Genomic DNA, 26,877 nt, shown 5'->3' with positions numbered 1-26,877 from the left:
CGGTACACCCGAGACAGGAGGAACAGGTAGAGGTACACCAGGATGTTGCCCATAGACGATAAAGAAAGGGGACTTGCCTGAAGACTCGCTGGCGTGGTTATTATAGGCGAACTCAGCCCACGGGAGAAGTTCAGCCCAGTCGTTCTGGTGGACATTGGAAAAATGCCGGAGGTAGTTCACCAAGCACTGATTTGTCCGTTCAGCCTGACCGTTGGACTGGGGGTGGTAAGATGAGGAGAAGTCGAGAGTGACATCCATTGATCTGCATAGAGCTCTCCAGAAGCGAGAGGTAAATTGGACTCCTCTGTCAGAAACAATATGTTGGGGCAGTCCATGAAGACGGAAGATGTGCTGAACAAAGATCTTCGCCAAGGCTGGAGCTGATGGTAAGCCGGAAAGGGGAACGAAGTGTGCCATCTTAGAAAACCTATCAACCACCACTAGGACGACTGTACAGTTGGCAGAGTGGGGTAGGTCCGTAATAAAGTCCATGGCAATGTGTTGCCAGGGGGACGAGGGTATAGGAAGCGGGTGTAGAAGCCCAGAAGGTAACTGCCTAGGCACCTTGATCTTGGCACAGGAGAGACAGGAGGCGACGAAATCCCGGACATCCTGGGGAAGAGTCGGCCACCAGTAGTAGCGGGCTACCAGGTGAAGTGTCTTCTTAATCCCGAGATGGCCAGCCAGCTTGGAAGCATGTCCCCAGTGAAGGATTCGTCCTCGGTCCTTCTCCGGCACAAAAGTCTTGCCAGGTGGAGGTGAGAGAAGAGAAAGTGGTGCCACCGTGATGAGCCGGGATGGATCCAAGATATGCGTGGGTTCTTCTTCGACATCTGAGGGAAGGAAGGATCTGGACAAGGCGTCAGCTTTGAGGTTCTTGTTGCCTGGGCGAAAATGTAGATCAAAATCGAATCGAGCGAAGAACAGAGACCACCTGGCCTGGCGTGGGTTGAGTCTCTGCGCAGACCGAAGATAAGCTAGATTCTTATGATCTGTGAAGATTGTGAAGGGATGTGCGGCGCCCTCCAATAAGTATCTCCACTCTTCTAGAGCTAACTTGATGGCCAGCAGTTCTCGGTCCCCTATGGAATAATTCCGCTCTGGGGTGGAAAAGGACTTGGAAAAGAAGCCGCACGTGACGAGTTTACCGGAAGAAGATTTTTGAGACAAAACCGCTCCGGCTCCAGTTGCTGATGCATCCACTTCGAGGACGAACGGTTTGTTGGCCTCAGGACGATGGAGTACGGAAGCCGTGGTAAAAGCTCGTTTTAGAGATAGGAAGGCCTCCTCTGCTTCAGGGGTCCAGACGTGCGGGTTGGCTCCTTTACGAATCAAAGATGAGATAGAGCCGGCCAATGAGGAAAAATGAGGGATGAACTGCCGATAATAATTTGCGAAGCCGAGAAATCGCTGAACGGCTTTCACCCCTTGGGGACGTGGCCAGTTGAGCACGGCAGACACCTTCGCCGGATCCATACGCAGGCCGAAGTCGGAGATGATATATCCCAAAAATGGAAGGGAGGACTGTTCAAAGACGCACTTCTCCAATTTGGCGTACAGACGATTCTCCCTCAATCGGAACAACACTCGGCGGACATCTCTTCTGTGGGTGGACAGATCGGGAGAGAAGATCAGGATATCGTCAAGGTATACAACCACACTGGAGTACAGAAGGTCTCGGAAGATGTCGTTCACGAATTCTTGAAAAACTGCGGGAGCGTTGCACAACCCGAAGGGCATGACGAGGTACTCGTAGTGTCCATCCCTGGTGTTGAAGGCGGTCTTCCATTCATCTCCGGAGCGAATACGGACGAGATTATAGGCTCCTCGGAGATCCAATTTAGAGAAGATTCGCGCACCTCGCAGCCGGTCGAACAGCTCGGGGATGAGAGGCAGAGGATATCTGTTCTTGATGGTAATCTGGTTAAGACCTCGATAGTCAATACAGGGGCGGAGAGACCCGTCCTTTTTCTTAACAAAAAAGAAGCCAGCCCCAGCGGGAGAAGAAGACTTTCGGATGAAGCCTTTGGCCAAATTCTCTTGTACATATTCAGACATGGCCTGGGACTCGAGTGGACTCAAGGGATAGATTCGCCCCCGGGGCGGAGTCGAGCCGGGAACAAGCTCGATGGGGCAATCATATTGCCGATGCGGTGGAAGAGCCTCTGCCTCTTTCTTATCAAAGACATCTGAAAAAGCCCAATAGACCGAGGGCAAATCCGCAGGACCCGAGACAGGAGACGAGCATTTGAGGGGTTGTACTGGACGAAGACATCTAGTCTGGCAAACGCAGCCCCAGCGAAGGATGTCTCCGGTCCGCCAATCTAGGACAGGTTCATGCATCCTCAACCACGGAAGGCCCAGGAGCAAGGTGTGGGATAGAGATGGCAGCACGAAGAAGGTTATTCTCTCACGGTGCAGGACCCCGATCTGTAATTCCAGCTCTTCAGTGACCAACGTTACGGTCTCGCGCAAGGGAATCCCGTCGACTGAGGCTAACTGCCGGGGAACCTCCAAGGACCTAACAGGTATCCCCAATCTCTTCACCGCCTCGAGTTGGATGAAATTACCAGCAGCCCCTGAGTCAATATAGGCTAGCTCCGAGAAACGTTTGGATCCCTGGATAAACAAAACAGGAAGGGTCAAAGGTAGAGAGGTGTCGCAGGCACCTAGGGAGGCCTCTCTTACCTGTCCTAGGCGGAGGAGTTTCCCGGCCTCACAGGGCAGGAACGTAGAAGGTGGGAGGCACTGCCACAATAGAGACAGAGACCATGAGTGAGTCTCTCCTGGCGGCGTAGCTCTGCGGGCCTGAGTCGGTCAACCTGCATGGGTTCAGGGGCTGACGCCGAGGTGGAAGGCCGGGCGCGGGGAGGACTGCGCATCGGGGGAGAGAACCGAGTGGGTCTTCTCTCCCTGACGGCCTCGCGGGAACGCTCGCGGAAACGCAAGTCAATTCGCGTTGCCAGCGAGATGAGATCTTCCAAAGAAGTAGGTGTATCCCTGCCTGCCAACTCATCCTTGATTCGGGGCGACAAGCCACGCCAAAAAGCCCCTACTAAAGCCTCATTGTTCCATCCTAGTTCAGAAGACAACGTACGGAACTGGATGGCGTACTGTCCCACAGAGAGAGCACCCTGGCGAAGGCAGAATAAGGACTCGGTAGCGGAGACCAGACGCCCGGGCTCATCAAAGACCTTGCGGAATGTCTCCAAGAAGGTTGCGAGCTGGGAGACTATCGGGTCATCTCGCTCCCACAAAGGATTCACCCAAGCCAATGCCTCACCCTCTAAGTGGGAAATCATAAAGGCCACCTTGGCCCGGTCGGAGGGATACTGCAGGGGTGCCAGCTCGAAGTGCAACTGACACTGGTTAATGAACCCCCGACAGAGCTTGGGATCCCCACTATAGCGTGGGGGTTTAGCCAAGCGGGGCGAGGACTGGGAAGCTGCCGCAGGCACAGGGACAGCGGCCGCCGTCTGTAGAGCTAGAAGGCGGTTATCTACAGAAGCTATGTAGTTTAAAATATGGGCCTGGGTGTCGCGCTGCTGAGCAAGCTCCTGCTGTAAGCCGGAGATCTGGGAGGCAATCCCCGGATCGGAGGTTTGCAGAGATGAAAGTCTGGACTCCATCGACTTGAGGAACGACATGATCCTCGCCTGATTCTCACGAAGGAACAAAAGTTCCTTTTGGGTCGGGGTCGGGGTACCAGCGGAATCCATGGCCTGAGTATTCTGTAAGGTACACCTGGGGTGGACCCGCTAGACCGTGGCAACGAACCTCCCGGGGGCGAGCTGACCAGGTGGACCACCCCCTATACAGGGAGCGTTTGGGGCAAGCCCGCGGGTAACTATTACCACGGCAGCTGGTACCCTGGAGAGTAACGACAGACAGACTACTAGAGCCGGGTTGGGGGTACAGGACTGACGGTACCGGCTAGGAGACACAGGACAGGCGGCACGGCTGGGAGACACAGGACAGGCGGGCACGGCTGGGAGACACAGGACAGGCGGGCACGGCTGGGAGACACAGGACAGGCGGGCACGGCTGGGAGACACAGGACAGGCGGGCACGGCTGGGAGACACAGGACAGGCGGGCACGGCTGGGAGACACAGGACCTAGGAAAGAGGAAAAAGGAGAGGTGAACGAGCCACGGATGGACAGGACGCGATAGCGAGCATAGAGGGCGGCCAAAATCACTAGGGAAAAGCAGTGATACTCAGGCACCGCTGGCAGGAAGAGGCGGCCAGATATAGGGGCTAGTAGGAGGACTTCCGGGTCGTGACCTAAGGTGGAGGAGGAGCAGGCGCGCGTCCTCAGGAGGAGGAGGAGGAGCGCGCGTGCCCAGGCACAGTATGTGCGCGCGCCCGCCGAGCAGGAGGGGCGGGAGCGTGCACCCGGCGCGGTCCGGAAGACCGGACGAAGGGGACCGCCGGACAGAGAAGAGGAGCCGGGGAGGACCGAGGACGGCGGCGCAGAGGGAAGCAGGATGCCGGAGGAAGGGTAAGCTGCGGCCGGGAGGAGGCAGAGAGAGGAGCGCGCGGCAGCCGCCGCGTGACAGGCACATCTTCCCTCTTAAAGGGATCATTGGTATGGAAGTCAGGACAAATCCATCCAGCGCTCTGGTCCTGACTCCAGGCTGACGGGATGATGTGGGATATTAGTGGTAGTAGTCCGGTGGCTCTGGCTGACGGGATGATGTGGGATATTAGGGGTAGTAGTCCGGTGGCTCTGGCTGACGGGATGATGTGGGATATTAGGGGTAGTAGTCCGGTGGCTCTGGCTGAGGGGATGATGTGGGATATTAGGGGTAGTAGTCCGGTGGCTCTGGCTGAGGGGATGATGTGGGATATTAGTGGTAGTGGTCTGGTGGCTCTGGCTGACGGGATGATGTGGGATATTAGGGGTAGTAGTCCGGTGGCTCTGGCTGACGGGATGATGTGGGATATTAGGGGTAGTAGTCCGGTGGCTCTGGCTGAGAGGATGATGTGGATTATTAGGGGTAGTAGTCCGGTGGCTCTGGCTGACCGGATGATGTGGGATATTAGGGGTAGTAGTCCGGTGGCTCTGGCTGAGGGGATGATGTGGGATATTAGGGGTAGTAGTCCGGTGACTCTGGCTGAGGGGATGATGTGGGATATTAGGGGTAGTAGTCCGGTGGCTCTGGCTGAGGGGATGATGTGGGATATTAGTAGTAGTGGTCCGGTGGCTCTGGCTGACGGGATGATGTGGGATATTAGGGGTAGTAGTCCAGTGGCTCTGGCTGAGAGGATGATGTGGGATATTAGGGGTAGTAGTCCGGTGGCTCTGGCTGAGGGGATGATGTGGGATATTAGTGGTAGTGGTCCGGTGGCTCTGGCTGACGGGATGATGTGGGATATTAGGGGTAGTAGTCCAGTGGCTCTGGCTGAGAGGATGATGTGGGATATTAGGGGTAGTAGTCCGGTGGCTCTGGCTGAGGGGATGATGTGGGATATTAGGGGTAGTAGTCCGGTGGCTCTGGCTGACGGGATGATTTGGGATATTAGGGGTAGTAGTCCGGTGGCTCTGGCTGAGGGGATGATGTGGGATATTAGTGGTAGTGGTCCGGTGGCTCTGGCTGAGGGGATGATGTGGGATATTAGGGGTAGTAGTCCGGTGGCTCTGGCTGATGGGATAATGTGGGATATTAGGGGTAGTAGTCCGGTGGCTCTGGCTGACCGGATGATGTGGGATATTAGGGGTAGTAGTCCGGTGGCTCTGGCTGATGGGATAATGTGGGATATTAGGGGTAGTAGTCCGGTGGCTCTGGCTGAGGGGATGATGTGGGATATTAGTGGTAGTAGTCTGGTGGCTCTGGCTGACGGGATGATGTGGGATATTAGGGGTAGTAGTCCGGTGGCTCTGGCTGAGGGGATGATGTGGGATATTAGGGGTAGTAGTCCGGTGGCTCTGGCTGAGGGGATGATGTGGGATATTAGTGGTAGTGGTCCGGTGGCTCTGGCTGACGGGATGATGTGGGATATTAGGGGTAGTAGTCCGGTGGCTCTGGCTGAGAGGATGATGTGGGATATTAGGGGTAGTAGTCCGGTGGCTCTGGCTGAGGGGATGATGTGGGATATTAGGGGTAGTAGTCCGGTGGCTCTGGCTGAGGGGATGATGTGGGATATTAGGGGTAGTAGTCCGGTGGCTCTGGCTGAGGGGATGATGTGGGATATTAGTGGTAGTGGTCCGGTGGCTCTGGCTGACGGGATGATGTGGGATATTAGGGGTAGTAGTCCAGTGGCTCTGGCTGAGAGGATGATGTGGGATATTAGGGGTAGTAGTCCGGTGGCTCTGGCTGAGGGGATGATGTGGGATATTAGGGGTAGTAGTCCGGTGGCTCTGGCTGAGGGGATGATGTGGGATATTAGGGGTAGTAGTCCGGTGGCTCTGGCTGACGGGACGATGTGGGATATTAGGGGTAGTAGTCCGGTGGCTCTGGCTGACGGGACGATGTGGGATATTAGGGGTAGTAGTCCGGTGGCTCTGGATGATGTGGGATATTAGGGGTAGTAGTCCAGTGGCTCTGGCTGAGAGGATGATGTGGGATATTAGGGGTAGTAGTCCGGTGGCTCTGGCTGAGGGGATGATGTGGGATATTAGGGGTAGTAGTCCGGTGGCTCTGGCTGAGGGGATGATGTGGGATATTAGGGGTAGTAGTCCGGTGGCTCTGGCTGACGGGACGATGTGGGATATTAGGGGTAGTAGTCCGGTGGCTCTGGCTGACGGGACGATGTGGGATATTAGGGGTAGTAGTCCGGTGGCTCTGGCTGACGGGACGATGTGGGATATTAGGGGTAGTAGTCCGGTGGCTCTGGCTGAGGGGATGATGTGGGATATTAGTGGTAGTAGTCCAGTGGCTCTGGCTGACGGGATGATGTGGGATATTAGGGGTAGTAGTCTGGTGGTTCTGGCTGACGGGATGATGTGGGATATTAGGGGTAGTAGTCCGGTGGTTCTGGCTGACGGGATGATGTGGGATATTAGGGGTAGTAGTCTGGTGGTTCTGGCTGACGGGACGATGTGGGATATTAGGGGTAGTAGTCCGGTGGCTCTGGATGATGTGGGATATTAGGGGTAGTAGTCCGGTGGCTCTGGCTGACGGGACGATGTGGGATATTAGGGGTAGTAGTCTGGTGGTTCTGGCTGAAGGGACGATGTGGGATATTAGGGGTAGTAGTCCGGTGGCTCTGGATGATGTGGGATATTAGGGGTAGTAGTCCGGTAGCTCTGGCTGACGGGATGATGAGGGATATTATAGTGAATGTGGCTATGTGGAGTGGGCGGGGCTATACACTCAGCTTTATATCTAATATATAAAGCTCAAGTGTGTGTATGTATGTCCGGGATTGGCATCCGCACCGTCGCAGCTACAGCCACAAAATTTGGCACAGTCACACGTCTGCACCCCGAGAGTGTCCTAGGCTATGTTGTGAGGCGAAATTTTAACCCCGCGAGTTCCAATTCACTAAACAATTTTGCCCCTATCTACATACTGGGGAAGCAGTGTGTGTGTATCAAGCCCCACCCCTCATTATGATGTCATAATGGTTGCCATGCCGACGCTGATGTCATCATAGGTTGCAAGCCCCGCCGCTCATTATGATGTCATAATGGTTGACTATGGGATGGAGGATATGTATGATGGGTATATGGGCATGGGACTATGAGATGAAGGATGTGTGATGGGTATATGGGCACGGGACTATGAGATGAAGGATGTGTGATGGGTACATGGGCACGGGACTATGGGATGGCGAATATTTATGATGGGTATATGGGCACTGGACTATGGGATGGAGGATATGTATGATGGGTATATGGGCATGGGACTATGGGATGGAGGATATGTATGATGGGTATATGGGCACGGGACTATGGGATGGCGAATATGTATGATGGGTATATGGGCACTGGACTATGGGATGGAGGATATGAATGATGGGTATATGGGCATGGGACTATGGGATGGCGAATTTGTATAATGGGTATATGGGCATAGGACTATGGGATGGAGAATATGAATGATGGGTATATGGGCATGGGACTATGGGATGGCGAATTTGTATAATGGGTATATGGGCATAGGACTATGGGATGGAGAATATGAATGATGGGTATATGGGCATGGGACTATGGGATGGAGGATATGTATGATGGGTATATGGGCATGGGACTATGGGATGGAGTATGTGTGATGGGTATATGGGCACTCGACTATAGGATGGCGAATATGTATGATGGGTATATGGGCATGGGACTATGGGATGGAGGATATGTATGATGGGTATATGGGCACTGGACTATGGGATGGAGGATATGTATGATGGGTATATGGGCACTCGACTATGGGATGGAGGATATGTATGATGGGTATATGGGCATGGGACTATGAGATGAAGGATGTGTGATGGATGTATGGGCACTTGACTATGGGATGGCGAATATGTATGATGGGTATATGGGCACGGGACTATGGGATGGAGGATATGTATGATGGGTATATGGGCATGGGACTATGAGATGAAGGATGTGTGATGGATATATGGGCACTCGACTATGGGATGGCGAATATGTATGATGGGTATATGGGCATGGGACTATGGGATGGCGAATATGTATGATGGGTATATGGGCATGGGACTATGGGATGGAGGATGTGTGATGGGTATATGGGCACTCGACTATGGGATGGAGGATATGTATGATGGGTATATGGGCACGGGCCTATGGGATGGTGGATATGTATGATGGGTATATGGGCACTGGACTATGGGATGGAGGATAATTATAATTTGCTATAACTAACCACAGTTAGTTACTATGCCCGGGCAGCGCCGGGCTCTTCAGCTAGTCTATAGTATAATGCCATCAGAGAATAAACCCCAGTCACCATATAATACTTTTCCCTGTAGTAGATCCCCGTACACATGTAATCATGGCTAGTAAATGGATCCAGGTATATGGGATAAAAAATAAAATATACGGCATAAAGACACAGTAATTAGGGGTTAATCTTACCCATGTCCTTGTCTGGTGTGCCGGAATGTGCCCCCCTTGAGCAAGGCCCCCCGGGGAAGCAACTGCGAAACGTGCATAGGGGCACATTCCTGCACACCAGACAAGGACAAATTTATTATTTTTGGATATTTTGGCATTATGGTGGTTATCGCTCCGTTTTCTTGGTGTTATTACATATCAGGAGCTCAATAGGGGATTTGTCTCCATAAAGTCACTGAGGGTGACTCAAGAAGGATTATTATTATGTACTCTGTACTTGGGATCTTGTTATTTATGTATACCATGTAGTCTATGTAATTGTAGAAACAAGACACTTAGTAGCAGAGATATAATGTAACTTTAAGCTAACAGGATGCAAAATGTATCAAACTTTTAGGACTCACCGCAATAAAAGAGTGTAACATATGGAAGAAAATGATCCGTTAACTATTGTTGGAGGGGATTAACAGGTAATCAATCTGTTTTAGGGACATATTTTTGGTCCAAGTGCGATCCGACAAAACATCAGATCTATGGGGCCGTGCACATGTCAATCGCACTCGGCCATGCAATGAGTGCGTAGAAAACATCAGACTGCAATCGGATGACATCTGAGTGCAGTCTGATTTCCATGCGCTGGCACAATGGGGAAGATGGAGACTTTTTTTCTCGCCTGTCTCCCTTTTGCCGCTGCCCCTGTCTGTATGTGGCGTCTCTACATGGTGGGGGAGGCCCGCCCCGGCCACTCCCACTGTGTGCGCCAGTGCAGACCGGCGTTGCGGTTGCCACAGCAACGGAGCGCGTCATTTCCGGGCCGCGGGCATGACTTCCGGTAACGCTGCAATATGCGGCGCCCGGGCATACTATAAAATGATGCCAGTTTACACACTGGCCAGGCCCCTTGAAGAAGGCGGGTCCGAAACACGCGTCGGGGTGGACACGCTATCCAGACATCGGAGTACCCCCTGACCATCACCGCCGGTAATTATTACATAATGGGCTTTTGTTCCCTATTTACATAGTGGCCATTTTGGCGGTAATATAGGCAGTGAAATAGGTGGTTAGTCAGGATGTGTAGCTGTATCTAGGCATCGTCCAACAAATACTCAGTATCATATAGTGGCAATGTATGCTAATTATAGTGGCCATTTTTAGTGGTGGATGCTTAATAATATAAATAGGTATCTATAATATGGTTTCCTTATATTACGTGGCATTATGTGAGGTTATAGTATACAACCTCTGTGGTAAAATCTGAGAATTATCTTTGGCATATGGTAATTTTAATACTATTATCAAAAAAATTTTTTTGTTTTCTGAGGTTGATCTACCTTTGGATAATTACCATATTATGATAGCTATATAACTGGAGACATATAGCAGCTATTATCCTCCATGTACTGGATGAGTGCGTCATTTTTATGTGTGCAATCACACTATACATACAGTCATAAGTAAAAGTTTGGGCACCCCTATTAATGTTAACCTTTTTTCTTTATAACAATTTTGGTTTTTGCAACAGCTATTTCAGTTTCATATGTCTAATAACTGATGGACTCAGTTATATTTCTGGATTCAAATGAGGTTTATTGTACTAACAGAAAATGTGCAATCTGCATTTAAACAAAATTTGACCGGTGTAAAAGTATGGGCACCCTTATCATTTTCTTGATTTGAACACTCCTAACTACTTTTTACTGACTTCCTGAAGCACTAAATTGGTTTTGTAACCTCATTGAGCTTTGAACTTCATAGCCAGGTGTATCAAATCATGAGAAAAGGTATTTAAAGTGGCCACTTGCAAGTAGTTCTCCTATTTGATTCTCCTATGAAGAGTGGCATCATGGGCTCCTCAAAACAACTCTCAAATGATCTGAAAACAAAGATTATTCAACATAGCTTTTCAGGGGAAGGATACAAAAAGTTGTCTCAGAGATTTAACCAGTCAGTTTCCACTGTGAGGAACATAGTAAGGAAATGGAAGAACACAGGTACAGTTCTTGTTAAGCCCAGAAGTGGCAGGCCAAGAAAAATATCAGAAAGGCAAAGAAGAAGAATGGTGAGAACAGTCAAGGACAATCCACAGACCACCTCCAAAGACCTGCAGCATCATCTTGCTGCAGATGGTGTCACTGTGCATCGGTCAACAATACAGCGCATGCATAACGCCTTTTTGTATGACCAAACAACTCAATCTTTGTTTCATCAGTTCACAGGACCTTCTTCCAAAATGTAACTGGCTTGTCCAAATGTGCTTTTGCATACCTCAGGCGACTGTTTGTGGCGTGCTTGCAGAAATGGCTTCTTTCGCATCACTCTCCCATACAGCTTCTCCTTGTGCAAAGTGCGCTGTATTGTTGACCGATGCACAGTGACACCATCTGCAGCAAGATGATGCTGCAGGTCTTTGGAGGTGGTCTGTGGATTGTCCTTGACTGTTCTCAGCATTTTTCTTCTCTGCCTTTCTGATATTTTTCTTGGCCTGCCACTTCTGGGCTTAACAAGAACTGTACCTGTGTTCTTCCATTTCCTTACTATGTTCCTCACAGTGGAAACTGACAGGTTAAATCTCTGAGACAACTTTTTGTATCCTTCCCCTGAAAAGCTATGTTGAATAATCTTGGTTTTCATATCATTTGAGAGTTGTTTTGAGGAGCCCATGATGCCGCTCTTCATAGGAGAATCAAATAGGAGAACTACTTGCAAGTGGCCACTTTAAATACCTTTTCTCATGATTTGATACACCTGGCTATGAAGTTCAAAGCTCAATGAGGTTACAAAACCAATTTAGTGCTTCAGAAAGTCAGTAAAAAGTAGTTAGGAGTGTTCAAATCAAGAAAATGATAAGGGTGCCCATACCTTTGCACCGGTCAAATTTTGTTTAAATGCAGATTGCACATTTTCTGTTAGTACAATAAACCTCATTTGAATCCAGAAATATAACTGAGTCCATCAGTTATTAGATATATGAAACTGAAATAGCTGTTGCAAAAACCAAAATTGTTATAAAGAAAAAAGGTTAACATTAATAGGGGTGCCCAAACTTTTACATATGACTGTATGTGTATGTCTATTTCCCCTTATTCCTCTAATTGGTGATGTGTAATATTTTAAATGTGGTTCCAAAATAAAGTCTTTTCTATATTAGTAAAAGTGCCTTTTAATCATCTTTTTTTGTGGATATGCTATGTAGTTGATGATAGGCATCATTAATCTGAGTGGATACATGGGGAGTATAATTACAGGTAATAATTGATACCATGTGTCCCAGTCATACTTGGTGGATTTGTCCAAGTGTGTGATTAGCACAATCGATCTGACACTCTCGGATGAGAGAATACACGGCGGTCTGTACAGAGCCTTACCTTGAGGAGTGAAGCTGTAAGATAGCACCATTACTCCAGCCAGAAACAAGGAGGCAAACTGCATGACTCGTCTTCCCACAAACGTCATCACCAACATCACAATCACTTTTGCCATCATTTCTACACCGCCAAAGAGCGCCTGGGCCAGAAAAATGTTCAGCCCAAAATTCTTCAGGTCCATGCTAAGCCCATAATAGGCAAAATTACTTGAAAACCTATTGTAAGAAAAAAAGGATTAATCTATAGTAATTACTTTAGTTTGGATATTTAGCACATACGTAATGGTGGTGGCTCTATCTATCGGGTACATTTTTTTTCCACTTACCGTTATCTTTTGCCATATATTACATAGAATTATATATTTTCCAAAAACATAATAAAGGATCACATAACACATTGGATTGAAGAAATGAATTGCCCCCGATCAGCATCAACTTACCAAACTAGAACTAGACAGAAGGACATTCGTCTTATAGCCGGAGTGCGGACAAGGTCAAACACCGAGTGCGAGGTTCTGATAATAGGAATATCTTTCTGCATCTCAGAGCAAAGCACCTGTGGACGGAGCATGAAGAATATGGAAGAAGGCTAAAGAATTGATCAAAAATACTGTATATTGGAGAAATTCAGAAAACTGATGTGAAATTACAGTAGTAAATGCACCTTGTGTTTCTGCACTACATTCAAAGTTTACACCGAGGTGAGAGCAGGATTTATATTTATCTGTCTGGACTCTATTGTGGATATTCTACATATATTGAGGCAGCACGGTGGCTCAGTGGTTGGCACTGTACCTCAGTGGTTGGCACTGTACGGTGGCTCAGTGGTTGGCACTGTACCTCAGTGGTTGGCACTGTACGGTGGCTCAGTGGTTGGCACTGTACCTCAGTGGTTGGCACTGTACGGTGGCTCAGTGGTTGGCACTGTACCTCAGTGGTTGGCACTGTACGGTGGCTCAGTGGTTGGCACTGTACCTCAGTGGTTGGCACTGTACCTCAGTGGTTGGCACTCTACGGTGGCTCAGTGGTTAGCATTGCAGCGCTGGAGTCCTGGGTTCAAATCCCACCAAGGACAACATCTGCAAGGAGTTTGTATGTTTTCCCTGTGTTTGTTTTACCGTAGATTGTGAGCCCCATCGGAGACAGTGATGATAATGTGTGCAAACTGTAAAGCGCTGCAGAATATGTTGGCGCTATATAAAAATAAAGATGATATATTCTCTACTGCTTTCCGAGTTGGAGTTTGAGTCAGTATGTGATTTTGTGATAACAGGTCCCTCAGGAAGGTCCGAGAAAACATAGGAGAGTGGGAGAAACAAAACCCAAGGAGAAACACACCTACCTCTTCATCTGGGTATAGACAGTATTACGGTACCTTTAGCCAATGAGGCATATGTATGCAAATGCCAGCAGATATTTACGCTGTGTGCACACGTAGCGTTTTTTTTGTGTTTTCGCGGCGTTTTTTAACACGCGATTTTGCTGCGATAACGAAAAAAAAAAGCATCCCATGCAATCCTATGGGATTCCGCAATTGCTGTGCTAATGCTGCGGATTATTCCGCTGCGGAATCGCATAGCGGAAAAATACGCAGCATGCTCATTCCTTTTTCGGAATCGCGGCGATTCCGCCACCGTAGGATTACATTGAACCGCTCAGTTTACGCATGTGGCTGTGCCCACCATGCGTGAGGTGAGCGCTTCATGTGCGGATGGTACCCAGGGTCTGGAGGAGAGGAGACTGTCCTCCAGGCCCTGGGTACCATATCCCTGTAAAAAATAGAACAAAAATAAAAGACTGTTATTCTCACCTTCTGACGGTTGCCGATCTTCTTCGCGCCTGTCTCCACGCTCATGCCATCTTCCGGTCCCAGTAATCCTTAGGACGAATGACCGCGATGACGCCGCGTTCTCGCAACACCATCGCCGTCTCGCGAGACTGCGACATCATCGCGGTCATTCGCGCTAAGTATTACTGGGACCGGAAGATGGCATGAGCGTGGAGACAGGCGCGAAGAAGATCGGCGGCCGTCAGAAGGTGAGAATAACAGTCTTTTTTTATTTTTATTCTATTTTTTACATCCTATCTTTTACTATTGAGGCTGCATAGGCGGCCTCAATAGTAAAAAGTTGGTCACACTTGTCAAACACTATGTTTGACGAGTGTGACCAACCTGTCAATCACATTTCCAAGCAATGCTTCAAATCGCTTGGAAGAGCGCAAGCATTCTGCAAGCGAAAAACGCTTGCAAAACGCTTGTTTTTTTGCGGGAAAAACGATTTCGCATGTGTTTTACCCGCGGCGGGAACTGTGGAAATTTCCGCAGAAATTCCGCAACGTGTGCACATAGCTTTAAACATAAGCTGAGCCATTGATATTGATACAATGAATGTCCAAGGAATGTCTATGTACTGTATATGAGTGACTGATGATGTAATAAAGAGAGATCTGCCTTGATGCTCAGTGTATCAGCGTGGCTCTTCCGTGCACATATTTGAATTTTACAATTTAATTTAAAGCAAATACAACATCTCATAACGTCTCACATTATATGGCGATAACACCAGTAATAAGCTCGTTACCATTTTCATAGATCCCAATCACAATACAAATGCCAAAAGAATGTCCTTTCAGGCTCGGTCTGGCCAATATCCATCTTCATATTGTTTATTCATCCATATAGAAAAGAGCACCAGACTACATTTTCCTATGCAAATACCACACTGTCCAATGTTTTTTAATTGAAAGCCCAAAATTGTGCTTTCTTCACCCAGGTGCTTTGAAAAATGTGCCACAAAATGAGGATGCTGTCTATCGCAGCTGAATTCGAAAGGAGGAGTGCCCCCAACATAACATTTAATATCCCTCTGATCCAGAGGGTCACAACGAGGGATCTGCACAAATGGCTCTCTTTTGCCGAAGTTCAGGGAAAGCTAAAATGCTCCTGGTTGCCACCGAAGAGAAACCAGGAGCCAATCTAGCCTGACTCCTGTTCCAAGGGAAGGCAGCTGTGGCTTTTGCATTGAGAAGCAGAACCTGATGGCCACACACTCTAGAATGTTCGCGAGGGAACCACATCCTGAGAAGTCCTTGACGCAGGACACGTGAAAAATTAAATGTGGCACACATGTGGAAAAAATAAATGTAATTAACAGTGGAAAGAGTTTTCAGTGTAAAACTGAACAATTCCCCCATCCTTGACAGAAAACAAGGATGTGTGCTTAACTGAGTGTGAAAATTTGAAGTACTGTGCAAATGTGCCAAAATACAAGTAGGGTTCCCAATCTCAGTGAATTATGGCACCGCAAGGTCACCACTCCTGGGGTTTTCAAACATACGCATCTAATGGTGTAGATCATGGGGGGCCATGGTTTCTACTGGATGACTATAAAAGCCAACTGGCATACTAACAACCGCACCGTACACAGTGTACATTACGTATCAATCTACTAGGGCTAGGCTAAGCCGTGTATTCCAAAGATACCATACTTGATCTTAGCCAAAAACCATAGGATGGATGCACACGTTCTGGATTTGGTGCATTGTTTCTGGACGGATTGGCGTGTGGAAAAGCCGCAGCATCACACAGTAAGGCCGGTTTCACATTAGCGCTTTTTAAGCGCACGCACGGCCGGGGGTAGCTCCGCCCCCGAGCCGGCTCTCTGCCCGGCGTGCCCGCCCCTTGCTTGTAGCGCCGCCTCCTATCGCACAGCGGCGCCTGCGATCGGCGCACCCTATCTTTAGCATAGGGTGCGCAGATCGTGCGCAGGCCGTGCGCTAGTTGCGCTTTGACCTGCGCTGCGCACTTTTGACGGTGCGCCGTGCGAGCCAAAATCAAACTTTTCGGATTTTGGCGCGCACGGCGCACCGTCAAAAGTGCGCAGCGCAGGTCAAAGCGCAACTAGCGCACGGCCTGCGCACGATCTGCGCACCCTATGCTAAAGATAGGGTGCGCTGATCGCAGGCGCCGCTGTGCGATAGGAGGCGGCGCTACAAGCAAGGGGCGGGCACGCCGGGCAGAGAGCCGGCTCGGGGTCGGAGCTACCCCCGGCCGTGCGTGCGCTTAAAAAGCGCTAATGTGAAACTGGCCTAACAGCTAAGTTCATGAGATTTAAAAGAAATTCTGTGCATAAATTGACCTGCTGTACAGATTTTAAGATGTTCGGCATTTCAATTCTTCCTGCAGAATGCATTACAGTTTTTAATCTTGCATTGAACAAGGTGAAATTCCCAACACAATTCGCAACAAAATCTGCATGCAACTCGCGGGGATTTTGAAAAAAAACATTGGAAATCCTGCAGGTAACTGGGGGTAATCAGGAAAAAATCCACATCATATCCACAATATATAAAAGGTATCGTTCTTGAACTTATTCCTGCATATTTCCCATGAAATATTGCAATACAATTTTGTATAAAAATATGATGTGACTGTCCTAGTTATATTCTATACCGTGCCAAAGCATTGCATATTTTACCTCTGCTGTCAATTTCTCTCCTTCTATCCATTTTCCATTGATTTGGGCAGCCTGTCTTAAATGCTTCAGAGCCTTATGAGGGTCACCCCGAAGAATTAGCCAACGAGCAGATTCAGGTAGCCACCTGAACCAAGAGATAGAAGAGATGAATAAGTGTTAGGGCCCCGTCACACATAGCGACGCACCAGCGATCCCGACAATGATATGACCTTGTCAGGATCGATGGTGCGTCACCACATGATTGCTGGTGAGCTGCCAAACTGACAGCTTCACCAGCGATCAGCACCAGCGACACGCGGGTAACAAGCGATGCAGGTCGCTTAGTTATACACTGTGTACCTTAGTTACCAGTGCGCTGGTGCAGGCAGCTGGTAACCAAGGTACACATCAGGTTTCTAAGGTGCGCGCGGCACTTAGAAACCCAATGTGTACCTTAGTTACCAGCGCCAGCTCGCTGATCGCTGGTCTCCCGCCTGTCACACACAGCGATGCGTGCTGTCCAGCAGGAGACCAGCGATCAAAAAAATGTCCTGGCCATTCCAGGACGATCAGCAATACCCGGCAGGGGGGCCGGTCGCTGGTCATTGTCACACACAGCGATCTTGCTAGCGAGATCGCTGTGCGTTTAGGGGGCTTAAAAATGGGTTAGCCAATAGTGATGAGCGAATGTGCTCGGATAACGTCTTATCCGACCATGCTCGGGTGTTATCCCGAGTATCTTGGTTGTGCTCATATATTATGTTTGAGTCCTTGAGGCTGCATGGTTTGCGACTGTTAGACAGCCTGAACACATGCGGGGATTGTCTGTTTGTTAGGGAATCCCCAGATGTGTTGAGGCTGTCTAACAGCCGCAAATCATGCAGCAGCAGAGACTGGAACATAATATACGAGCACGCCCAGATGCTCGGATAACACCCAAGCATGGTCGGATAAGACTTTCTCCGATCTCGTTCGCTCATCGCTATTATTTAACTATTTCAACTTTTCCTAATCTCCCACCCTCTCATAGGGACTAGTGAAAACTGAGAGCTTACCAAGAGTAAATGAAGAAGATTAAGAAAGGGGCAGAAACTGCAAACTGAAGCCATCGCCAGTCTCGGATCAGGTACGCCATAGAGGCTAAAACTATTTGTCCTACCGAGTAGGAAAAGCCGAAAAAATTTCCAGCCAGCGTCCGGCCACGCTTGGGCATCCACTCTAAGACTGCAAAATAAGGGAAATGAATAAAAAGAAGTGTACATAAATGCTATAATTATTGACTCCTAATCTGTCATCATAGGATACTTGCTTAAGGAGATGCTGTTCACAGAGATAGCCGATGACGCCACACCACAAAGGAAGCGGAAAGCACAATAGCCATCATATGTGGGTAAGAAGGCAGCACAGCTTCCAGCTACTCCCATCTGAAGGTAAGACCATATGAGGATCTCCATTCTGCCCAGTCTATAACACCAAGACAAATTATCATGATGAAACGTGCTATGAAAACCAAGGCGTCAATCACTCTGTATTCACCTGCTGTGGTTCACCCCAAGGCATCATTTAACATATAAGAAATGTCGTGGCTTGTTGGCCCACCAGAATTTCCTCCAATGGGCCTAGGTTCCAAAACTATACAATGCTCCAAAGAAAGACAATCCTGATTGGAGCAGACTTCGGAGCCAATCACTTACTACTAGAAAATCATTTTTGGATTGATTCATAAATGAAAGCTATAACATCTTGTGTGTACAGTATATCACAAAAGTTAGTACACCCCTCACATTTTTGTAAATATTTTATTTTATCATTTCATGGGACAACACTGTAGATCTGGCACTGTGATACAATGTAAAGTAGTCGGTGTACAGCTTGTGTAACAGTGTTAATTCGGTGGGCCCTTTAAGTAACTCAACACACAGCCATTAATGTCTAAACCGCTGGCAACAAACGTGAGTACACCCCTTAGTGAAAATGGACAAATTGTGCCCAAAGTGTGGATATTTTGTGTGGCCTCCCATTATTTTCAAGAACTGCCTTAACTCTCTTGGGCATGGAGGTCACTAGAGCTTCACAGGTGGTCCCTGGAATCCTCATCCACAACATCACAGAGCTGGTGGATGTTAGAGACATGGGCATACCCAGAATCAAAACTAGGGGGGGCAAGCAGTGGTCGGGCGTGCGGCAAATTGTAGGCCATGCCCCCAACCACACCCATTTTACAACTAGTCACATCCATATCCATGCCCCAACCGCACCCACTTAGTACTGCTGATCACACTGACTGGTACTGAGGACACAGTGGCTGGCATTATGGGCACAGTGACTGGTACTGAGGAAAAGAAAGAATTATCATAGGGAGAGAGAAAGAACAGAGAGAGAGAAAGAAAGAACAGAGAGAGAGAAAGAAAGAACAGAGAGAGAAAGAAAGAACAGAGAGAGAAAGAAAGAAGGAAATAAAGAACAGAGAGAGAAAGAGGGGAAAGAATGAAAGAACAGAGAGAGAAAGAAAGAGAACAGAGAGAGAAAGAAAGAGGGGAAGGAAGAAAGAACAGAGAGAGAAAGAAAGAGAAAGTATAGAGAGAGAAAGATCAGAGAAATAAAGAAAGAGGGAAAAGAAAGAACAGAGAGAGAGAAAAAGAAAGGGGAAAGAAAAAAGAACAGAGAGAGAGAAAGAGGGGAAAGAATGAAAGAACAGAGAGAGAAAGGAAGAACAGAGAGAGAAAGAAAGAACAGTGAGAGAAAAAGAGAAGCAAATAAAGAACAGAGAGAAAGAGGGGAAAGAATAAAAGAACAGAGAGAAAAAGAAAGAAAGAACAGAGAGAGAAAGAAAGAGGGGAAGGAAGAAAGAACAGAGAGAGAGAAAGAAAGAGAAAGAATAGAGAGAGAAAGATCAGAGAAATAAAGAAAGAGGGGAAAGAAAGAACAGAGAGAGAGAAAAAGAAAGGGAAAGAAAAAAAGAACAGGGAGAGAGAGAGAAAGAAAGAACAGAGAGAAGGAATAAAGAACAGAGAGAGAGAGAAAGAGGGGAAAGAATGAAAGAAGAGAGAGAAAAAAAGAACAGAGAGAAAGAAAGAAAGAGGGGAAAGAAATGAAGAAAGAACAGAGAAAGAAAGAACAGAGAGAGAAAGAAAGAGGGGAAAGAAAGGAAGAAAGAACAGAGAAAGAAAGAACAGAGAGAGAGAGAAAGAAAGATTATAGAGGGAAAGAAAGAACAGAGAGAGAAAGAAACAGAGAGAGAAAGAAAGATTCTATAAACATACTATAGCAGTCAGGCTCCCATTGTAGTGCCCACCTGAGCCTCCAATGCAGGACATATCATGATCTGCTAAGGCACTTCCCCTGATGAAGCTGCTTTAAGCAAGCGATACGCGTGGGTTTGCTCCTCACACCCCTGCTCCATGTCTTCAGCCCTGTGTTAGCTTTATTTTGGATGCCTATGGGCATTATTCCCTTGGCTATCCACAGACTTCATGGGTGCCTGGCCATCCACCAGCACATCATCTGGCAATATTGAGCTGGCTTTCAGGGTTTTTGCTCATTAGGTGGTTCAGTGAGTATGTAGCTACAACTTCTCTTACATTTTATCAGCCTTATTTGTTTGCAGGCTCCTGAATTGTGGTCCTGGAAAGTTTGTACATTGGGCTGGTATATAGGAATCAATTTGGAGACTACATATGTCTCAGAAAAAACTCTGCACACATGGTGTATTGTGATGGCTTTTCATTGTCTGTGTTCTTAATGATACAAAAAGGGCTCTATACCTATTATGGCTGTATGTGATTATTACATGCAGGGGTGTTACATGGACTTCCTTTGTCCTTTTTAATTGTTTTTAACACGTGTGTTGTGTTTTCCAATAAAGCATTTTTCTACGGTTATTATGTGTTATCAGATTTAATTGGTGTGCAGGCCATTCTTTGCTTGGTCTTTTTTCTCTTACATTTCATGGTTCTCTCCATGCAAGGCTTTTGCACCCTCATATATAGAACCCATTGATTGTTTGGTGCACCCCACACCTTTTTATACAACATATCATGATCTGCTCACATGGCCGGCATCTCCGATTCCAAGGCAATCCTGTTGTCGGAGGACACGGTGATAGATCTGAAGCATTCCCTGAGCTGCCTCCATGGTTCCGTCACAATCTCCTCCTGAAATTACCTCCATTCCGGTCAGCTTCCAGCACGTCACTTTCGGTGGAATGTCCCGTGCGAGTTTTAATTAAAGTGCTCCTCGGGGATCCGCCGTGTACTCCTGCGTCCGCGGGAAAAGTAAGCTCCCAGCCGACACAGTGGGGCAGAATCTCAATCGGGACTGTTCCACTGGATCCGGGACAGTTGGGAGGTATGAATGCTCCCCACCATACACCTTGTACGCGCACGGCTCCGCACACCTCATACACACACGGTTCCACTTTGTATGTCTTGTACACACAGCTCCGCACCAGTACACCTCGCACATACACGGCTCCACTCAGTACACACATGTCTCCACTCCATAAACCTTGTACAAATGTGGCTCTGCTCCATACACCTCATTTACACGCGGCCACGCTCGGTACACCTCGTACACACATGGCTCCACACCGTAAACCTTGTACACATGCAGCTCTACTTCATGCACCTCGTTCATACGCTGCTCCGCTCCGTACACCTCGTACACACACATGGCTCCACTCCGTAATCCTCGTACAAATGCCGCTCTGCTCCATACACCTCATTCACACGCAGCCACACTCCGTACACCTCGTGCACACACATGGCTCCACTCCATAAACCTTGTACAAATGCGGCTCTGCTCCATACACCTCGTTCACACGCGGCCACGCTCTATACACCTTGTACACACACATGGCTCTGCTTTATATACCTTGTACTCATGTGGCTCCACTCCATAAACCTTGTACAAATGTGGCTCTGCTCCATACACCTCATTTACACACGGCCACACTCAGTACACCTCGTACACACATGCCTCCACTCCGTAAACCTTGTACACATGCGGCTCTGCTTCATACACCTCGTTCATACGCTGCTCTGCTCCGTACACCTCGTACACACACATGGCTCCACGCCGTAATCCTCGTACAAATGCCGCTCTGCTCCATACACCTCATTCACACGCAGCCACGCTCCGTACACCTTGTACACACACATGGCTCCTCTTCGTAAACCTCGTACAAATGCGGTTCTGTTCCATACACCTCGTTCACACGCGGCCACGCTCCATACACCTTGTACACACACATGGCTCTGCTTTATATACCTTGTACTCATGTGGCTCCACTCCGTACACCTCGTACACACGTGGCTCCGCTCCGTACACACGCGGCTCTGCTTCGTACGCTTTGTACACATCTCCATCTCGGCCAGCTGTCCTTTTGCCCCCCAAACGCTGATGGCTACAGTCACCGTGATTCCTAAACCGGGGAAAGATCCCCTATTATGTGCAAGCTATAGGCCCATATCCCTTATTAATGTGGATGTGAAGGTGTTCGCGAAAGTGTTAGCTGGTAGATTGAACCCTGTTCTTCCTGGGGCCATCCATAATGATCAAGCGGGCTTTGTACCACATAGGGAGGCCAGGGATAACACGGTAAAGATGTTGCTTCTGACTTCGTATATGCGCACCGGAAAGGTACCAGCATGCTTATTATCTATTGACGCTGAGAAGGCGTTTGATCGCCTAGGCTGGCCCTTTCTACGCGCTTCCCTGAGGCAATTGGGAGTGGGTCCTAACATGTTAGATAGGATTTTTGCTCTGTATCATAGACCTACGGCCCGTCTCAGAGTGAATGGCACCTTCTCCCCGTCCATTGATATAAGGAACGGGACCCATCAGGGTTGCCCCCTTTCCCCCTTATTTTATGTCCTTGCGATGGAACATCTAACAGTGGCATTACGGAAGACACCTGATATTGAGGGTCTACGGATTGGCCAACATGAGTTTAAGATATCCCTATACGCGGATGACTTACTACTATATATTACTAACCCGACGGTGGCCTTTCCTGTACTCCTCCGAGAGTTCCGTAGGTTCGGGGAGGTCTCAAATTTTAAAGTCAACTACTCCAAGATGAGTATCTCAGTATCTCCTTGCCTGATGATCTGGTTTCTCAGCTACAGGCGTCCTTTTCTTTTAAGTGGAAGACGACCGCAACATATGCTCTGAACTATGTCCCGCTCCTGCAAAAAACTATCTTGGACCTTAAACGATATGGCAAAATGGAAATCTTGCCCCAATTCCTCTATCTTTTCCAGACGGCTCCAGTGCAGGTTCTGGGTGTCAGAGACACCGCACTGAACTTGCTCACTGAGCCAGTGCGCGTGTCCTGAGTAAAGTGAACAGTGCTCAAAGCTACCTGTGGAGCGGGCAGCAACCGAATAGATGTGTACTTCAGACCCGCAGGACCTGAAGCACGTGACTGCTAGAGGCGTGGCTTAAACTCCACAGAGCTAGGAGCTGCAAGACAATTCCTAGCAGAGTAACTGCGAGACAAAGTTACCAAGGGGCATAGACAGTGAGAATAGTCAGGACGTAGCCAATGAGTCACACACAGAGATAGCTGCAAGGTACAAGAGGGGCGAGCAGAGAGTAGTCAGGTCACAGGCAATGAGTCATACACAGATAATAACGCAGTACAAAATCAACAGGCAAACTCACAACGGGAAACAGAATAGGGTCAGAACCACATAAACAAGCTATAGCAACAAACAGGCACACGGGGGTCAGCACACTAGGCCAAAGGCAAAAGTATAACTGGCAGGGATTGAAGCTACCCAGGGGTTTATGAAGCTCTCCCAGAACCAGAAAGAGGCCACAATCATTAACCCCAAGTGTGCAGGTCAAAACCTGCACAGAGCTCCAGACATTAACCCCCGGTGTGCAGCTCAAAAACCTGCACTGGGATCATGACAGTACCCCCCTCTCAACGGGGGGCCTCTGGACCCCCAGGCTTCCCCGGGTACTTGACATGGAACGCCTGAACCAGGCGATCTGCATGTACCGAGCGAGCAGGGACCCATGAGCGCTCTTCTGGTCCATATCCCTTCCAGTGGACCAGGTACTGCAAAGAGCGGCGCACCCGCCGAGAGTCCACAATATGTCCGACCTCATACTCCAATTGACCCTCCACCAGCACTGGAGGAACAACAGTCTCAGAGTTCTCTTTGACAGATCCTGCTGGTTTCAACAGAGACTTATGGAACACATTAGATATTTTTAAGGAGGCGGGGAGACGCAACCTATACTGGGTTTCCTCCGGGCACTCCGGTTTCCTCCCACACTCCAAAGACATACTGATAGGGAATATAGATTGTGAGCCCCATCGGGGACAGTGATGAAAATGTGTGCAAACTGTAAAGCGCTGCGGAATATGTTAGCGCTATATAAAAATAAAGATTATTATTATTATTATTATACGACACAGGGTTGACTATCTCCATAATCTCGTACGGACCAATGAACTTTGGTCCCAACTTAAGTGATGGTACCTTTAAGTTGATGTTACGCGTGGAGAGCCAAACCTTCTCTCCCACCTGAAACATGTCTCCCGAGGCTCTCTTTTTGTCCGCAAAATATTTGTATCTCCCCTGGGCTCGAGAGATATTACGCCGGACTTCAGCCCAGAGGTTTTTTACCCTAAGAACGGACCCCTCTGCTCCTGGACAAACGGAATCCACCCAAGAAAACTCCCCAAAATGCGGATTAAAGCCATAGTTAATCAGTAATGGGGACATGTTGGTGGACTGACTCACCCGGTTGTTAAAAGCGAATTCAGCCAACGGTAACGCATCACACCAATCCTCCTGTCTGGCGGAGGTCAGACACCTGAGAATTTGTTCCAGGGATTGATTGGTGCGTTCTGTCTGACCATTACTCTCCGGGTGATATGCCGACGAGAAGGAGAGTGAGATGCTCAATTTCATACAGAACGCCCTCCAAAATTTGGCCACAAAGTGCACACCTCTGTCAGACACAACATTCAGGGGTACCCCATGCAATCGGACCACATGCTGCACAAACAATCTTGACAACGTTTCTGCTGAAGGTAATGCTGCCAAGGGAATGAAATGGGCCTGTTTAGAAAACCTATCCACCACCACCCAGATCACGGTATTGCCCCTGGAAGGTGGAAGGCCGGTAATAAAATCCATGGAAAGATGAGTCCATGGCCTATCAGGAACCGGTAAAGATATGAGTTCCCCAGCCAGTCGGTTATGCGAGCTTTTGGAACGGGCACATATGTCACAAGCAGAAACAAATTCCTTGACATCGGACCTTAATGAAGGCCACCAAAAACCCCTGGCTACTGCCTCTCTAGTGGCCGTGATACCTGGATGAGCACTCAGCCTAGAATCATGAAACTCCTGCAGAAGTCTAGGCTGCAATGAATCTAGAACAAACAGTTTATCGCTTGGCCTGGTTGCCGGAGCGAGGGCCTGAGCCCTTAGGATTTCTTGTTCCAACTCAGTTTAGACCCCCGCCACTACCACCCCTGGGGGAAGAATGGAGGACGGCGGTTCATGGGGAGACACTGGATCAAAACTTCTGGACAGGGCATCCGCTTTAACATTTTTGGACCCCGGTCGAAAAGTAATTGAGAACTGAAATCGTGAAAAAAAAAGTGACCAACGGGCCTGTCTAGGAGTAAGCCTCTTAGCAGATTCAAGGTATGCCAAATTTTTGTGATCCGTGACAACCGTGATAGGGTGAGCCGCCCCTTCCAAAAAGTGCCTCCATTCCTCAAACGCCAGCTTGACCGCAAGAAGATCTCTATTGCCTACATCATAGTTTTTCTCAGCTGAAGAGAACTTCTTGGAGAAGAAGGCACAGGGTTTGAGATTGGTAAGGGTGGCCGGACCCTGGGACAGCAAGCCCCCACCCCCACTTCAGAAGCATCCACCTCCACAATGAATGGTTTGGACGGGTCAGGTTGCACCAACACCGGGGCAGACATAAAACATTTCTTAATCGCTGAGAAGGATTCCTTAGCGAGTACAGACCAATTTTTTACATCAGCTCCCTTCTGGGTAAGATCCGTGAGTGGTTTCACCACTTGTGAGAAACCTTTCATGAATCTCCGGTAATAGTTCGCAAATCCTAAGAAGCGCTGGAGCCCCTTGAGATCTCGAGGCTGAACCCAGTCAGCGATCGCCAGCACCTTCTTAGGATCCATACGAAACCCCTCACAGGACACAATCAACCCCAAAAAAGACAGCTCCTGTACAAAAAACGAACATTTTTCCAATTTGGCGAACAATTGGTTCTCCCTGAGTCTCTGGAGAACTGTCTTTAGATGTTGCAAGTGAGATTGACTGTCCGGGTAATACACCAAAATATCATCCAAATAAATAATAACAAAATGGCCTATCAGATCAGAAAACACAACATTGATGAAATTTTGGAAAATAGCGGGTGCATTAGTTAACCCAAATGGCATTACCAGGTTCTCAAAGAGTCCTTCTGATGTGAGGAATGCCGTTTTCCACTCGTCCCCTTCCCGAACCCTTATCAGATTGTAGGCCCCCTGCAGATCTAACTTGGAGAACCATTGGGCCCCAGCTAACTGGTTACATAAGTCTGGGATGAGGGGAAGCGGGTAAGCGTTCCTAACCGTTATCTTGTTCAGTTCCCGAAAGTCGAGGCACGGCCGCAAACCACCATCTTTTTTCTTCACAAAGAAGAACCCTGCTGCCACAGGTGACACAGAAGGCCTGATATGCCCTTTGCGGAGACTCTCAGCTATGTACTCCTTCATGGCTTGGCGCTCAGGCCCAGACAAATTGAACAATCGAGCCTTAGGTAACTTGGCTCCGGGTACTAAATCAATGGTACAATCATAGGGTCTATGTGGTGGCAGCACCTCAGCCTCACTTTCGGAAAAAACATCTTCGAAATCTTTCAGGTACTCCGGAATACCTTCCAGATCGACAGACGACACAGACACGGATTTAACAGCGTTAACAAGATGTCCCCGGTTACCACATTTATTATTGCATCCCCATTGAGTGCTTTCCCCTGTAACCCAATCA

At 48.4% G+C, this 26,877-nt stretch overlaps 1 protein-coding gene across 1 annotated transcript in view; it reads right to left on the bottom strand.

The window, feature by feature from the left end:
- Positions 1-26,877, bottom strand: part of LOC141058309 (solute carrier family 22 member 20-like) — a 53,144-nt gene that overhangs the window by 11,625 nt on the left and 14,642 nt on the right. The window contains exons 5-9 of the mRNA XM_073554514.1: positions 18,150-18,304; positions 17,896-18,064; positions 16,862-16,985; positions 12,824-12,939; positions 12,385-12,599 (exon numbers count right to left, since the gene is read on the bottom strand). Of these exons, the coding sequence (XP_073410615.1) occupies positions 12,385-12,599; positions 12,824-12,939; positions 16,862-16,985; positions 17,896-18,064; positions 18,150-18,304 (779 nt within the window). The remainder of the gene's footprint in view (positions 1-12,384; positions 12,600-12,823; positions 12,940-16,861; positions 16,986-17,895; positions 18,065-18,149; positions 18,305-26,877) is intronic.

This window comes from Dendrobates tinctorius, unplaced genomic scaffold (genome assembly GCF_039654945.1).
Source record: "Dendrobates tinctorius isolate UK_male_01 unplaced genomic scaffold, ASM3965494v1 ptg000211l, whole genome shotgun sequence".
NCBI classification, from domain to species: domain Eukaryota; kingdom Metazoa; phylum Chordata; class Amphibia; order Anura; family Dendrobatidae; genus Dendrobates; species Dendrobates tinctorius.
The sequence above is the reverse complement of the archived record's forward strand: the minus strand, read 5'-3'. Positions and strand labels throughout refer to the sequence as shown.